This window comes from Centroberyx gerrardi, chromosome 22, assembly GCF_048128805.1.
Source record: "Centroberyx gerrardi isolate f3 chromosome 22, fCenGer3.hap1.cur.20231027, whole genome shotgun sequence".
Taxonomy (NCBI): Eukaryota; Metazoa; Chordata; class Actinopteri; order Beryciformes; family Berycidae; genus Centroberyx; species Centroberyx gerrardi.
Window position 1 is genome coordinate 16,114,383 of NC_136018.1, and position 16,769 is coordinate 16,131,151.

Genomic DNA, 16,769 nt, shown 5'->3' on the forward strand with positions numbered 1-16,769 from the left:
AACCAAACTCTGATATGATATGCGCAACACTTTTTAACCCCCCATGGAAACAGACACTCTGCACAAGGTTCTGTGATGCAGCATTGGTGCATTGCACAAAAGCAATGCGGCCAGCGGACAGCAGAGGGCGAAATGGAGCCGTTTGAAATGTTCTATCCCACGCAATGTGACCCTGTAGTCCTGGAGCTGAAAATAATCAAAGCAAACTCCCCATAAGATTTTCTTTTTTTAATAAAAGAGATTCCTCTTTCGTGTTGTTGTTTTTTTACAGATCTTAAGGCATCATGCACAAAAAATAAGCCATACTAAAGGCATATGCTTATCCTCTAACTAAAATTATATGTTCTAACATTTAAAGATTTGCTGGTTAAAAATAAGTTTATACAAATATGGCATGTAAGCTGGCATGTCAGTGAATCTCAAAGCAGGTCGTCACCTGCTTTCACAGTTTTTGTAAACATGGCTTTGAGCAAAACAGGTCTGAGGAAAAGACAAGAGAGAGAGAAAGCATGCTTCAACGTGGGACTGGATTTCCCTGAAAAGCATGCAATGCATCCTAAATGATATTTACAATGCATGATTTTTTACCCTAAACACAGATACTCTGGTCTTTTTTTAATAATAACAATTATCATTAAGACATCAAACAAACGTTATGGACATTAACAGACAGACTGACAGACAGACAGACAGAGGGTAATGTCCGTAATATTCCACATACATCCCCGACCCAGAGTCTCCAACTCAGACGTTGTTCAGATTGGTCGTCTTATAAACACTACAAGATTTTTTTTTTAGCAAATCAAGCACTGTGGTTGCCATCCCCAGCAACTGGGGAGCGTTCCAACCCCCAAAAACTTCAAGGAGAGCTGAGACGGAGACATTACACAGAGTAGTTTCCCTGTATCAATTTTATAAATTTGTAAGGGACAACCTAACTAAGTGGGACTAAAAATTTGGTTTAAAAAATCTTGTAGTGTCCAGCATGGCAGACATCCGGGGAGGTGCCGGTGGCTTTGGCACAGTTGTGTCCAGTTGTGCTCTTCTGTGGTGAACTGTGTGCGTTATACGACGTTGAAGACCATGGACAGATACTGTTCATATGAAACCTGGATCCAGCCGTCCTGGTCCGTATCGTACCTCCTGAACACGTCAGTCAGCCTCTGTGGAAAGGAGGGGCAACGATATTGGATTTAAAAACTAATAGCAAAAACTAAGCATTGGTCTAAAGTCTCCAAAGAAAATAAATTTGATTGATAACTAACACTAACACTAACTGCTTCTCTTTCAACGTTTCAGTACAAAGCTTTAACAACTGCTACTGTCTTGTAACTAAATCTACTGTACTTCAAACATCATACTACAGTTAATATCGCTATCCAGATATCGCACTGGAAAAGAACATAAGTACGGATATAGTCTTATTCACATATATTCAAACATGTATTACCATGACAAACAGCCATAGGCATTCACCATCGGCTCTTTGAATAGCAGTAATTGTCTGACTGCTTTGGGAAGGTCTGAGATGCAGATCTGTGAGCACAAGGTCTCCCATTCAATTCCCCAGACCAGCTGGAAAAATGTGGGCAGGGAAAGTGTAGGAGTGACACTTCTAGAGCTGCTGTTTTCCTTTGAGCAAGGCACTTTCAAAAACTACTGATGGAGAGCCTTTGTAAGGACACTCCAACTGTACCTGAAGAGCTGCCAGTAACACACTGGTTAAACTGGGCTCTAGTGTAAAAACTACTGAGAAAGAGCAAGTGCGCTCGACCTTCCCTGGGAAAATATAAATCTATGGTAATGGATTGGTGCAATTAAAAACTGGCTTGTGAATCTTATGAATACAAAAACAGCCTTGTGTTGCTGCAAGTGCTTATCAAAAGACACATACATCTGAATAAATACAGTATGAGCTTGTATTGAATCTGTTACCTGTAGTACGATACAACACTGGATGAAGTCATCAAAGGCCACCTGTCCCTTCCTCTGGCGGTCGAACTTCTCTATCAGAGTGCTGTAGAACTGGTCCGACAGGCGATACCCTAAAGAACAGGAAAGACATGAACAACATACTCAGCTCCCTACACATCTTACATTTCAAAAACAGTTTGGACTGCATTTGGATGTTTTGGTTAGTGTTCATTATGATATATGCTGATGGCGGCTGGACAATATGACTGAACAACAACAAATATTACAACATGCGACAGTGGGTGAGCAACTACAGACAATGTGTGGTCATACTTGAAGCAGGGCTGAACGGTACTTTCCCAACATTTTTGTGAGACTTTTTTTTTTTTAATCCTAATCCATATCCAGGAAAGAACGTGAAAACCTGCCACCAGCCAAATGCTGCTGAATTCAGTTGTTTGGATGTTATCATTTAATATGTACCAATAAATCAGTTTTATTTGTAAAATGGTGGCTGTTGAATTTTAAAAACCATCAGTCACTGTTCCCTGCTGTGAACATGTCACCTCCTCAGATATAACTGGTCTGACAAAAAGTACAGAGCAGCCAACAGAAAGCCTACAGAGCAGTGTCACCATCAGTACTACACACATCTGTCTGAGCTATTTCCCCAAGTTTAAAAAACTTTTGATCGGGGACAGACATTTATTATGACTATTCTGGCATTTACTGACTTTGAATACCCAAACCTTTAGGGATTTCGCTGGAGACTTAGTCAGTACACTATCGCTGGACACAGAATCACAAACAAAGAAAAAGGAAAAAAAACTCACACAGTTAAGAAAACAAGACAGTAGAGGAGTCTGTGGCACACTGCTCTATCCACACAAATGCATGGCTACAGAGAAGGCCTGACCTTTTGACCCAGAGAAAGCCACAGGCCCTCCACCACGGCGACCAAATTTAGATATCAAAGCATACTTTGCTGCTCACCGAATCCAGTCAGCGCCTGCTTGAGCTCGTTCTTGTCGATGAAGCCGGAGTTGTCCCTGTCGTAGGTCCTGAAGATGTTCTGCCAGTCTGTGATGTACTTCCACACGCCGGCGAACTCGTTGAAATTCACCCCGCCTTTGTTTTCCCTGTCAAACATGGCTGAAGGAAGAGAGGGAGGGAGGGGGGAGAAGGAGAGAGGCCGTGAGGTGGGCAGCACTTCAGATACCGTATGATGACACAGACTTTTCTCTCACACAGACACTCACAACCATAGGAGTGGTGCACGCACTTGGGGCTAATCCTGCGACATGAGAGCCAATATGGAGTGACATATTCCTTTAAGAGCGCTGTCAGAGAACTGTGAAGTGCAGTGTGGGTCAGAGAGAGAGAGGCTGCTCACACTTGACTAACCAACTCCCACATCAAAAGACTGTTATTACGGAGGGTGAGAAACTGCTTGATTCCCCCCCCACCCAACCCATCATCCCCCCCCTCCCTCCCTCGCCACCCTCCCTGCGGTTCAATCCAATTACTTCCCAACAAAGGGAGTGTTATCACAGGATATGCTTAGTGCTGGGGGAACATTAAACAATGGATTTACTGCGTATGGTACAGTGGGAAGGGGAGGCGATGGAGTTTATAGGGATTTATTCTGCAAGTCACACAACAAAAGAGGAATAAAGTACATAGGAGACCCGGGGAAAGATATTTTTAACACATTTTTGTTGTTTAAACTATAAACTATGGCTGATAATGTATCAGGGGCTTGGAGAGCCTCAGAAGTGAACAAATAAACAAGTGAGAAACTAAATCAAGCAGCTTATTTCACATTCCAAATGGCAAACAGTAGTTCTGAGTGTAGTTAATACTGCACAGACAGCTGCCAAGATAGTCTTCAACTAAATTTCAAAGTACACAGACCTTAGCCTGAAGTGCATATTACAGATGGCTTAAGAGTATAAACAGATCAATATTTGGAGTCTAAGGCAAGAGGCAGCTGCCTTTTGAGACGAGCTTCCCATTTCCATTCAAATGCTGTTTTCTCCTCCTTTTATTGAGAGCTGCAGGTTTCCACTAGACCAAGAGAAATGTGTTTCTGCTATTTGATTACTCAAAACTAAATGAATTGGGTCAGTTGTCATGGAGAGGAAACAAATAAACAATGGTTGGCGTAGACTCAGGACAGAAGTCAGCTGAGTAAGAGTGAGTCTGGCATGTCAGCAGTTACTTACATATGATGGACCGGACGGTCACTGGGTTAAAAGGAGTCCATGTGCCTGTGAAACAGAAGAATACTGGTTAAGAGCATGGCAGTGGAAATAGGCATGGAGCACTAGTGGGGTGCCGTTTAGATACTGTCTCCATTGGCTGCATTCAACATAGGGCTATGGATATGTTTGAAATCAATATCACAATAATCATAAGAACAAAACAGATTTTTTCAAATAATATTCCTACCATACCTCATTTTGTCAGTTTTTAAATAAAATTTGTTTGTTATAATCAATTTAGACAGCAGAATTGTGTGTCACGATATCCCAAAATCACCATATAATGACAATATGTTTCCACTGAGAGACGATAAACGATAATATTGTGCATTATCGCACAGCCCTAATTCAACATAACCGAGTGGACTAGCAAATTAGGAGGCATTCCATAACTTTCATTGCATTCACCTGTAAAGTGTAAAGCTGATACTACTAGGCTACCTATTGTTTAACCACCATCTATATGCTAAGATGTGGTGTCCTTTTGCTGTGATATTTTGCCGTTTGCTGTAATATCTGCTGTAATATGCTGGTTTCAGTCCCCACCACTTCCCCCTTTTGTATTTGGTACTGAAGTAGTAAGGTTCTGTGTAGACAAATTAATATCAGCGGTTAGTTTCAATTCCCACAGGAGCCCCAAACTAATAATGTGCTGTAAGGAGCGGAGGATAAAAGCATTGGCATATATTATATCTTATCAAGCACTGAATGGTAGTCATCTGGTGGGCTAAATAAGAGTTCATAAGATTTTTTTACACCAATAATATCATCTTATCTATATCTCATTAGAGCAGGAATAAAAACAAGATGAGTTGAAGGTAATTAAAAAAATGTAAAGACTTGAAAGCAGCTGTGACAATTTGGCTCTCAGCACAGTGAGCGTAAAGAAAAAATATTATTTAAGTCAGCTACTTTACAGCGTACCTCACACTCTCAAGACGCTGAGATTTAACAGGGCAACTAAAACCCTGCTGACTCACCATCCACTTTATTACAGAGAGAGGGAGAAAGAGCGACAGTTCAGACAGAGAAAAGAGAGAGGAGAAGAGAGTGTGGGGAGATGGAAGACAAGCAGAGAAGAGAGATGAGAAGAATACAAGACAAGAGGATAAGACAAGATAAGACAAGAAAACAGAAGACAAAAAAAGAGAAGAGAGAAGACAAGATGAGAAAAGAAAAGTAGAAAGAAGACAAGAATAGAGAAGATAAGACAAAAGAGAAGATAGGCAAAAAAAGACAAGGCAAGACAAGAAGACAAGACAGGAAAAGGGAAGACAAGGAAATAGAAAACAAAACAAGAAGAAAGAAGACAAGAAAAGGGAAGACAAGACTAGACAAGAAACAAGAAGACAAGAGAAGACTAGAACGAAGAACAGAAGAGAAGAAACCTGAAGAGATGAGAAGAGAGTAAAGAAACGATTTGCAGTGTAGTTTTTGCTGCAGTAACTTGAACTAGCTAGCCTACTTTCGCTGACCTAAGACTCTCCCCTGCAACTGTATCTGCAGACCCTAACACTGCATCTGCGGACGTTTTTAACATCCCATCATCATAGCGTGGAGCCTATTTCTCTCTGTGCTGGTCCCGGCTGCTTGTTTTCGTTTTCCCTGCACAGTTTGAAATACACCAGCCACAAGCAGGGCTGCAATGGGAGCCATAGGAGCTTAGGAGAGGTGCTCTTTGAAATACAGCGGATCGTAAAAAAAGAAAAAAGTTACAAGCCAAATTGAACATAGAAAATTGGGTTTTTTGCTGATTTATTTTCAGTTCAGTCTGGCTTTTTCTGTTGAAAAAAATGCTTATGTGAGTAGGAAGAAAACGTCGAAATCAAGTGTTCAAATGACAATGGGACAAAAGTGAACTCAGGACTTTGAAAAGATGTGCAACGGTTCTGGGAAACAGGCCCAGAAAAGTTTGGTTCAGTGTTAGAATGAAGACACTAGACACTTCCTCCCTCTTCCTCGGTTTGTTTTATTGATGGGTGAAGCTGTCTGGGATGGTGGCTAGAGCCTTGCCTGGGACCAGGCCTGAGGCTGTTACTAAGCTGGGGCCGGGGCCAGAATCTATATCCATACAGTATCTAGGAACTGATGTGCTGATCTAAGCCAATACACATAAAGTACCTCAGGTGTACTGATGTGAGACCAATTTGTGAAACCAAGTCAAAGACATTTTATGTTTTTTTTGCCGCTGTCCGATGAAAACCTCCTGTCTTCCAGAAGTCAGCTTTTCATAAAAACTGAAGAATAGACTCTTGTTAATGACGAAGTATTTTGGAAATTATACAGTAGGTTTGGAATGCGTTTCATTGTCCATAAGGTCATGAAACTCATTCTGCACATAAGGGACCATGGGAGCTCCTAATTTGAATGATATACGAGTTAGATCAGCTAGAAGAACAGCCTGCCAGTCAGACAGATCTTACATCAGAAATCCTTTTCCTAGCAGCTTTATAAATACTGGTCTGCGTTGGAGGTTTCAGGAAAACAGCCAAAGGCAGAGAAGAGGAGAGGAGGACAAGCAGTGATCTTTCCAGCCACACTAACCTCTCCTACTCACACACACACACACACACACACACACATCTTCACACCAGCAGCTAGTTGTGAGGTCATCAATGTATGCCAAACAGACTGCGGCTGCCCAGTATGAGGTGGTCAGTGAGGTTGAGATGTATATGTGTGTGTGTGTGTTTGTGTGTGTGTGTATATGTGTGTGTGTGTCTCTGACGGTCAAGTGGGACAAGGCACCCTCTGTCCTGCACACACACTAGGCTCTCTCACTGCCTTGCCCAACTCCCAGTGGTGAGGTGGAGAAAGAGAAGGAAGGAGGAGGGGAGGAAGGGAGGGAAGGATGGAGGATAGGAGGTGAGTAGAAAGGCAGGCGGGTGGAAAAACAGGGTGGCTGACCGCAACGCGCGCGCACGCACACACACACACACACACACACACACAGGCCCACTGGTGGAGCTCAGTGAGACCTCTGTGGTCACACACACTCACACACCTGCAATTATACAACACTTGCACATACACACTTGACGCATGCAAGCACATATGCACATGTAAGTTTACACACTTTCTAACACACACACACACACACACACTCCAACTGCTCACCCACACACCTCACAAAGCAATCTCACAGATTTGAACCAAAACACACACACACGCAACATGTCATCCGCCCAAGGTAAAGGTTTGACCTTGAGGTGTAAAACCAACAAAAAACAAAAAAAATACAGTCTACATAAAATTAAGGCAGGAGAGCCAGGCGATGATCATCACCATCTCCCTTAACATCAGCATTATCATCATTATCATAATCACCATCATCAATATAAACCGAATTTCCTCTAGGTCCTACTGAAATCTTGTATTTCCAGTTTTGCCATTTTTGTTTTGCCACTGGAGTTGACAGCAGAGATTGTCTATTATGTACAGAAAATGTTTTATGACAATCATTGAGAATGCCTTGTAAAATGTCAAAAATACACGGCAAACAATGAGGGAGTCACCAAATCATTTTCAGTCCCCAAAGAGTCCGCTTTTTGTAAGATTCAAGATTTATGCAAGACAACAGTGATTTGTATGACGCAGACCAGCAGGCTATGCTCAAGGGATCCACTCAATCATAAACAACACTAGTGCGCCTCCCCTCCCCCGGCCTTAGACCATTAGCTAAAAATGATTGGGTCCAACACGGAGTTGGTGCATAAAGCATCCCATCCCCTAGTCAGCTTAAACATAACGGGCTAAGCAGGATTGAAGATTGATGAAGATGAGCAGGAAGACGATATTGAAAAACTCAACACTGTCCATCAAAAGGCAATGCTTACTGACATTGTCTAACTCAAGTCAATCCCAGCGTAACTGATTTTACAAATGTAAAAGGTTTAGGAGTAAGGGCTTTTTCAACTAGCTCCTCAAGTCCTGCCATTCGGCCAACTTCGCAATCTGCACAGTAAGTGTGCTCTCTATCACGCTTGTCAGCAATTTCAGTGGCTATTACTGCTCCTACACACTGAAATAAATAACTAAAAGGAGTGTAAATCTGTGTGTAGGGGAGTGTGGGGGAGCGTGACGGCTAGTCAGTATGACGGCTACTCACTGCTGAGTGAAGGGAGGCCAAAAAAATTCCACATTTATAGAGAATGGCGTAGCTAAAAGGCATACACACACAGACATGCACACACACTTGGTGTAATGAAAGCGGCTAGTGAAATACGGCACAGAGCCAATCAGTTTCTCATCAGGGACGATGTGCTGTCACACCCAGGACTGGTAGAGGGATGAGGAGGAGGAAGAGGAGAGGGAGCACAAACACACACACAGAGAGAGAGAGAGAGAGAGAGAGAGAGAGAGAGAGAGAGAGAGAGAGAGAGAGAGAGAGAGAGAGAGAGAGAGAGAGAGAGAGGAGAACAGCAAGAGGACAAAGTGGGAGAGAGAAAGAGAGCAAGGGTGAGAGACAAAGAGAGAAAGTGAGAGTGAGAGAGGACAAACAGACAGAGGACACAGCAGGCACTGAGCCGGTGCCATACCCTCCTGAGGAATAAGATGAAATGAGAGGAGAGGAGAGGAGAGGAAAGGAGCCAAACAATGTTGACATCTTATCAAGTCATTTGGTCTCTTACCGAGTCTTAAAATTTGGCTTTCCTTGAGACAAGCAAAAGAAAAACCTGGAAATTGGGTGAGATAATTTCAATGCAGTTTCACTAGTCGCAAGAAACAAGTGACAATATCTTAAAAGAAGTCAGATTGCTCCACTAGCATCGAGATAATGTTACTTGAAACAAGTGAAACTGTTAAAATGGACATTTTCCACAGAGTCAGGAAAAGGAAAAGGGCAGGAGAGGTTGACAGATTTCAGAGATACGAGAAGATAGGAATGGAAAACAGAAAACTGAAAGGAGAGATGAGAAGAAGGGAGAATATCTGGACCAGAGAGAGTGGAGGAGAGAGGAGTGTAAACAGCAACAGCACAGGCCCAACCTCCCCAGCCTCTCCAGCCTCTCCAGCCTCCAAGGCCTCCAGGGCCTCAATACTCTGCACTCTGTTCCCCTGAGGAGGGGAGGAGAGGAGAGGAGAGGAGAGGAGAGGTAGTGAAGGGCAGAGAGGAAGAGACAACAAGAGGTGTATGACGATGGAGAAAGAGGTCAAAAAGGACGGCGGTGGTGAAGGAGACCAAGCTTGGTTGATGGTGTGTGTGTGTGTGTGTGTGTGTGTCTCTTTGGAGCCGATGTAAATAACAGCACCATTTGCAGGGTCAGTGGAGCGCCTACAGACAGCGGCGGGGCTGGTGGCTTTAGCTAGCCAGCTAACTGCAGGACAGGATAGAGCGCAGTTTGTGTTCAGCTTCACTGGCCCTGCTTCATATCACAGGCAGGCTAATGAACTGGAGGGGGGCTGGACCAGGAACCTGGCGCACACAGGCGGACACTACAGGCACATACACAGCATGGCACACACACACGCAAGCCAAATCTGAAACAAACACACAGTGAAACTAACCCACATTATGAACACGGACACAAATAAGCACACGCGCATACGTTCATATGTGCATGTCCATACACACATGCGCGCACACACACAAACACACACACTCACACTAATCAGTATGCTGAGCCAGAGCCACTGCGCAGCCTGATAACAGCTTCTTTCACTGCTGCTGCCTTCGACACTTTTTTCCCCTCCGAGTGTACAGAAAAATGTGTTTCCGAGGAGAGTAATCTGTCCAAAAGTCTTTCAAAAAGCAGCTGAGAGTTTCTGAGAGCAATGCGGCCATAAACTTGATGGGGAACACATTATATTTTGATGAGAAGACAAACTCAACCTGTGCTACGGTGTCTGGGAATGGCGGGAGTCAAACTGCTCTCCAAAAATATGTCTCATTAATCATTACCGTATTTCAACACTCCTGTCTCATTGAGAGCAAGGTCAAGTGGCAGGTTTTGAAAGCGATGCTGCTACAGACGGTTAAGTTGGGTGTGGGCATGGAGCTGGAAATTTTACCAACCCATTACCTTGTGGCAACTCTTTTCAGTCCAAGTGTAAAATTGACTTCACTAGCCAGAATTTGAATGGAGAACACAGCCTGTGTCATTTATTCAATGCTTTTTCCCCAAAGTGCCACTTTTTTGTATAGGTGCCCCAGTGGAAATGGAAGTCTTAATCCTGTTAGCGCCATCCCAAGTCACACCACACTGGCACCAGTAATCCTCAAGTTCAATCCCTGGGTTATTTCACGCTGACTTTTATGATGTTTCCTCTCAGTTTTCCATCTCTCAGATGCAATGCAATTCTACGCTACAGAAAAACGCCCCAGGCTGATTTCAGAAGACCTTTTAGTGATTTTATTCAACAAAACAGGCTTGGATGATGTTGTCCCTTGATGGTTCTCTGGTTACATTTTAAATTTCCCAACTAAAGGTTAGATTTAAGAAGTGAGAAAGCCGGTCCCTGATCGCCACCATACAGTGTTAGGGTTAGCAAATATTCAACTTTTTTTTTCTTTCAGGGACCCAAATGAGAAATAGTCTCTCATTTTAGTTGGGACCCAGGTTTATAAAAACATTTTTTCTCTTATCATGCAGGGAACCACCAGAAGTAAGTCTGTGACACCCATTTAAGTCCTTTTAAGTCCACACCAATGGTTTAAGAAACCAGCCACTATAGTGTTGAGTTGGCCGTCACATGGCAGCGATAGTGAGACACATTTCCTGCCTCATACAGGAAGTAGAGTGTTTCCTTTGAAGCTACCTTGATAAACTTTTCACCTGCTTGTCTGTTGTACCGGGACAAAAATAAGACTCCACTCTCCACTCTTTTTCTGTTCATCTGTCACTCTAGGACAAAAATAAAGTCCCAATCCATTTTGTGCTTAGACCTGGCAGTTACTGAAATGAAAGAAGAGAGCGGCAGAGAGCAATGGTGTGCAACGAGGAGATGGAAAAGAGAGAGGAAACAAGGATGAGGGGGTGAGAGAGAGAAAGATGGAAAGACAGAGACAGATGAGAGAGAGAGAGCGGAACAGTGAAAGAGAGAGAGAGGAGAGAGCCGTGAAAGACAGAGACAGACACAGAAATAGAGAGAAAGAAACACAGAGATGGAAAAGACAGAAAGCAAGGCGGAGAGAGTCAGCATGCAACAGAAAGACAAAGAGAGAGAAAGACAGGAACAGACAGAGAGAAAAGGACACGTACCGTTCGATAAGGCCTGCTGAAGCTCTGAGTCTGATATCACTCCACTCCTGTCCTTGTCAACCCTGGGGAGGAAAACACAGATTAGATACCGCCGCATTAACAACGGCACGCACGCACGCACACACACGCACACACACAATGGCAGCAGGCGTTGGCACTTGACAGCTGAAATTTTATCCTCCTGAGCTCCTGTAAGGATTTCAACAGTCCACTGAGAATGAATGGAAGTCTATGACCAGGACACACAAGGCAGCTTGTACGCTTAGCGCTCCCCTGAGACCAGCCAGACGGGCTGGGTGTGTGTGTGTGTGTGTGTGTGTGTGTGTGTGTTGATTCTGAGAAAGCAGTGAAAGTTGACAACCACACAAGGTGAGACTTTAGCAATGCCGGCGTAGTATCAGTTTACAGGAATCTCACTGTAACATCTTACATAGTGAAATGTGAAACCAAAACTAACAACAAAGTGTTTCCCCAAAGCAGGGCTTGTGGACCTACAGGAGTCCTTGAAAGAGTTTCCAAGGGCTCAAAATGAGGAACCATTTAATTTCAGTGTTATTTCATTCACTACAATTTAGCACAATGAAAGAATAAATTGGACCATCTGCAGTATGTTTCACGCGCTCCACTGTCAACAAAAAACTCAAGCAGGGCTCTTCTCTGATGGGGGTTCATGGCCTGGGGCCCTTGATGTGAAATAGTTTGGGTTTTTTGTTTTGTTCAAAATCCGTGTCAGCATCTAAAGGTAGGTCATGGGGACAGACGGATGAGTTGCCAAATTATTCTGGAGAAATAAATATTAGGAGAGGTATTGGCTATCTTGTCAAAAGGGTTTATAAGCAGCTCCTGTAGTGTAAGCTACAATAAAAGACATAAAGTAGTGTAGACTACTGTTTTTAGGTGGTAAGATGTTTTATTATAACCTCTTGGAGTTTTCTGTCCTTTTCTTTTATTTGATGAAAGTCAAACTAGAGCCTAAAAATAGAGTAAATTCTATAAGACATGCCAACAAAATATCAGGTTTCAGGTTATGAGAAACAGATTGGAATGGTTGGGGAACCACTGACTGAGAGCAAGCATGAAGGCAACTCCCTCATATAAAAAGGCATTCATAATAAATAGATCTGAAAGCCATAAGAGAATCCAGTGTTACAAATTCCATCACAAATAATGGTAAAATGGCTAATGGACTTAAAAGCATCTGACCAAGATTCTCTTGACTTTTGCTGCATCTTCTCAAATGCAAGGCAGTTGATGATTTGATCACCAAGACACTTTTAGAAAACTCAGACCTATTTTTTTAGCCAGCAACACTGTGTGTTTCTCTGAGACCTGAAATCATTAGCGGGTTGATCACTGACGTAAATAACGGGCCTCACAGTTATGAAATGTAGCTTAGTCAATCCTCCAATGACTCAGTTGTTCCTTAGCAACATGCCTAGCCCAACCTGCCGACCTAGAGCACACTCGACAAACAGAGTTTGAATACCAGGAGAGAAGAAGCAGGGAGGGGGGAGGGGGAGGTGAGAGGGGACGGGGAACTCCCAAGCAAAAACCACAGGACCAGCCCAATTCTGACTTTGTGGGCCCGGGTTCATCTCCCAGCTGTAACACTTTATGTACTGTCATATCTCCACGTCTGTAACCCGCTCTGATGTCTGTGCTGTGATCCTCCATGTCTGTGACCCTCTCTCTCCCACCCCCCTGTCTAAATAAAGAGAAAAAATAACAAGGAGGGCAAACTACCTGCCTGGTCTCCTTGGGGGGGGGGGGGGGGGGGGGGGGGGGGTCTCTTAGCATGCCTCCATAAAGGACAGCTTTGTGACACTGTAGGTGAAGAGTGGTTGGGTTAATGGTGCAGGCAGTGGGGGTACCCAACCTTTACCAAACACTGATGGATTGACTGAGCTGTGTGTGTGTGTGTGTGTGTGTGTGTGTGTGTAGAAGCACTCTCCCTTTCCCTCTCCTCATCTTCTCCCTTCCCTCTCTTGCTCATTCACTCATTCACTCTCCCTCAGGTAAACTTACCTCGCCAGGTTTTTACGTAAAGCGAGGTAAAAAAATGAGTACATCATTAAAATTCCTTCTCGCCTGCAGCATAGGCAGCTAACCATCTGGCAATTCTGTCTCAATGCTGTCAAATACAGATCCTATAAAACAGCAGGACAACATAATACACTACGGCAGAGTCAGACGCTATTTTAGTCAGATTTTCCCATGTTTCACTTTTTCCTATGAAGCAGCCTGGTTGGAACATGGTAGGCGGAACATAGCCTGCCCTACTTTTCCACATTAACGGTTGTAAAGCAAGGGCTATGTCACTCTGGCTCCCGTGCCGGAAAAGAGAAACTTTCAATGCAAGCCTGTATTCACAAAGATTTCCAAAGTAATCCTGGTGATCAACAGTCAGTTTCCGAAACCACTTGTCTATATTTAAGTTTCTTAATCTATGGTTTGAGCTGCAGAACGGGTCGTGGGCCTGTTTCCAGTTGGATACCCCGCATGTTTTCATGATCCTGAGACCTCAAATCAACACTGCATTCACTGAAAAAACATATAAGAACCCACGTCTGTATAATCTCATTCACTCTTATTCCTTCATTCCAGGGGAAACTGAACTGTATTACTACAAGGTCAGTCTCTACTAGACTAGCACTCCTGGTATAAAAGGCAGCACCTAAACTTCTTTCAGTCCGTTGTGGTTTAGTCGCCCAGCAGTAGCCAGTCAGTGAACATGTTGTTGTATTCACATAGCAACGCATCTGTGTTGTTGATCTAAATCCAACTCTAAGCCTGCTGTTGTTCTTGACTCTCTTAGGCCTGGGTGCAACACATTTTTGCCATACCAGAGTCATTCATTACAAAGGATGCAAAGACGAAAGAATGACTTCTTCCAGCTCCATCTGATTACCATCTAACGTCAAGGCTTGGGAATGAAAACATGTTATAAAAAAAGATACTGTTTTATTTGGGTCTGACGACAACACCGTTCTGGTCTACTTGTCACGCCAGAACCATTCACCACACAAAACGCCTTGAGAATGAATGGCTCTATTCCTTCTATTGACACGTGCCATCCAGTCATGGAAAGACAGAATCATGATTATTAGGTAGCAGCATGAAAAGAGAATTACAATGTATGACTCAAACCAAAAGGATAGCCAAAAAAAACACAACCGTGGTTCGGTGAGTCATGGATAGGTAGGTGTGTGTGCATGAGAGAGATAGAGAGAGCGGCCTAGCACTTCCACCATGCTCTAGTGACTCTGATCACATGACTGAGGGAATTCCACCGCTGCTCTGCCACATATTCACTAAGGCTGCAGATGAGGCGCCACAATACTCATGTGAGAGCTGAGTGTGTGTGTGTGTGTGAGTGAGTGTGTATGTGTGAGTGTGTGTTCATGAGAGAGATAGTTTGCATTTGTGAGAGGTAGAGTGATCATGACTGAATGTGAATGTGTGTCAGAGAGTGAGAAAAGCAAAAGGTAGAAGTGAGATTTTGTGTGTGTGTGCGCGCGCGTGCGTGCGTGTGTGTGTGTCTAACCTTAGAGTGTTTTCTGAGGGGTTTTGCGTCACCCATAAATAATTCGTTAAGGGTGTTTCGAGCCTCGCAATGCCTGCAGCATCTCAATGTTGTGAGAAAGCAAAGCAGCAGGAAGGAATCCTCTGCAGTATTACATAACTCTATAGCTTACTATAACCAGGGGCCAACGCAACTCAACTATTTCCCTCTCTGCCTACTACTATGACCTTCATAGCAGCTGTTCTTGACACACTTTTGACTTCTAATGGAGAATGAATATCAATAATTAAAAGCCTCCATTGATTCAGTGCCTCATACTTGGGGGAAAAAGGAAATATAGCCTATACAACAGAGAATGTGGACTGGATAAGGATATTACAGAGGTCCCCAACCATTTTCATGCCAGACCCCCGCAATTAGATACACACTGGGTCACAGGCTAACGTTTGGTCAGATTTTGTTTGAGGGACCCCCATTTTATTAGATTTTTGTTGTTGGATATGATTTGGCGCAAAACTGGACAACTGGAAGGGAGATAGCAATGTGGAGAGAGAACAGTAATTCCTGTGATATTCTCTCACTGTCCTATCTTGATATGAAATAGTGGAGTTTAACTATTCCTCTTTTTGCTGGGGGGACCCCCTGGAAACCCCTCAAGGACTCCTGGAGGTCCTTGGACCCCAGTTTGGAAACTATCACTGCTGTACAAGTCAGTTCACTCATTAAACCAGCTCATAGCCTAATACTGGTTGTAACTGGTAATTGCATTTCAAGACCATTCAACGCAAACAACAAGGGTATGTGGAGCTGCCAGCGTACAGTAACGCAATGTACTGTAATGTGACCTGCTGAGTGAAGTGCAGTGTGATTGCTGTAAAACACTAACGGTTAGTATTTCCAGGAAGCTCCACAACTGAAAGGCGGAATTGAGAAATCACATCGACGAGTCAATTTCATCGCGGAGATGTATTCTCATCGAAACGCGAAACTTAGAGAGAAAGAGAACGAGATAGAGACAGAAAATAAAGCTGTCTGTGAAACATTTGTGCCACCACCCAGCCCCACTCCTCCTCTGCGTTACTACGACAGCAGTTTTCAATGCGGAGCGTAGTGAGTGAAGACAGGAGACAGACGGGGAGAAACAAAAACGTCTGTTTTCACTCACCTCTGGAAGATATTCCACAGAAAACCTTGGTCCGGAGGGGCGTTGATATGCGGGGGAGCTCTGTAGGGACTGTGATACGCCATTTTAAAGGGAATGGTCTGTCAAAATTGTGCAAGTAACCCGGCAGACAGTCCAACTGCTGTAGTTTCTTCCAACGGCTTCAATCTGTCACGGAGACTCACTGACGTTCCCCTCCTCGCGCAGAGAGGCGTGGCCAATCATTCACCACTTCCCATAAGAAACGTGACGTCACATTTCCCCCTCTCATTTCAACTGGACTAGAAATTTAAAAAAAAATCACATCTTATTTCAGAGGAGTTCCTACGTGAAAGGTATATGGCAAGATAGATGTTGAGGAGTAGTTACACTCCATGTAATTAAACTAAAAGTTTAACTCCATGTTGCAGCAGCTTGGTTGTAAATTAAAATTTGGGTGGTGGTTTTAGTTGTTTAGCACTAATTATTACTGCAGCTACCAACTATTTTTGGTAACACTCCTACTTTGCTCAGTGAACCTAGATTGTTACTCCCATCCTTGGTCATAATAGTATAAAAGGGTTATAGTAATGTTGCACTGTATATGTATAATGCATATTTTTCATAAGTTAACAAACATGGCTCCATCTCCTAACCCCGAGTTCCCAAGTAGTATTTATTACCATCTGAAAGCAGAGGTGAACATTTTTGCGAGTTTCCGATCG

General features: G+C 43.5%; 1 protein-coding gene across 2 annotated transcripts; it reads right to left on the reverse strand.

Moving 5' to 3' along the window:
- Positions 1–213: 213 nt before the first annotated feature.
- On the reverse strand, positions 214–16,236 carry pdcd6 (programmed cell death 6). Of its 2 annotated transcripts, none has more exons than XM_071908860.2 (6): positions 16,069–16,236; positions 11,381–11,442; positions 4,140–4,184; positions 2,908–3,066; positions 1,936–2,045; positions 214–1,163 (listed from the first exon to the last, which is right to left on the reverse strand). In XM_071908860.2, exons 1-6 carry the CDS (start codon positions 16,149–16,151, stop codon positions 1,065–1,067), a joined length of 558 nt encoding a protein of 185 aa, XP_071764961.1. In that variant the 5' UTR covers positions 16,152–16,236; the 3' UTR covers positions 214–1,064. The 2 variants fall into 2 exon arrangements, with proteins under 2 accessions (XP_071764961.1, XP_071764960.1); XM_071908859.2 differs by having other exon boundaries at positions 2,896–3,066.
- Between the last annotated feature and the right edge of the window lie 533 nt (positions 16,237–16,769).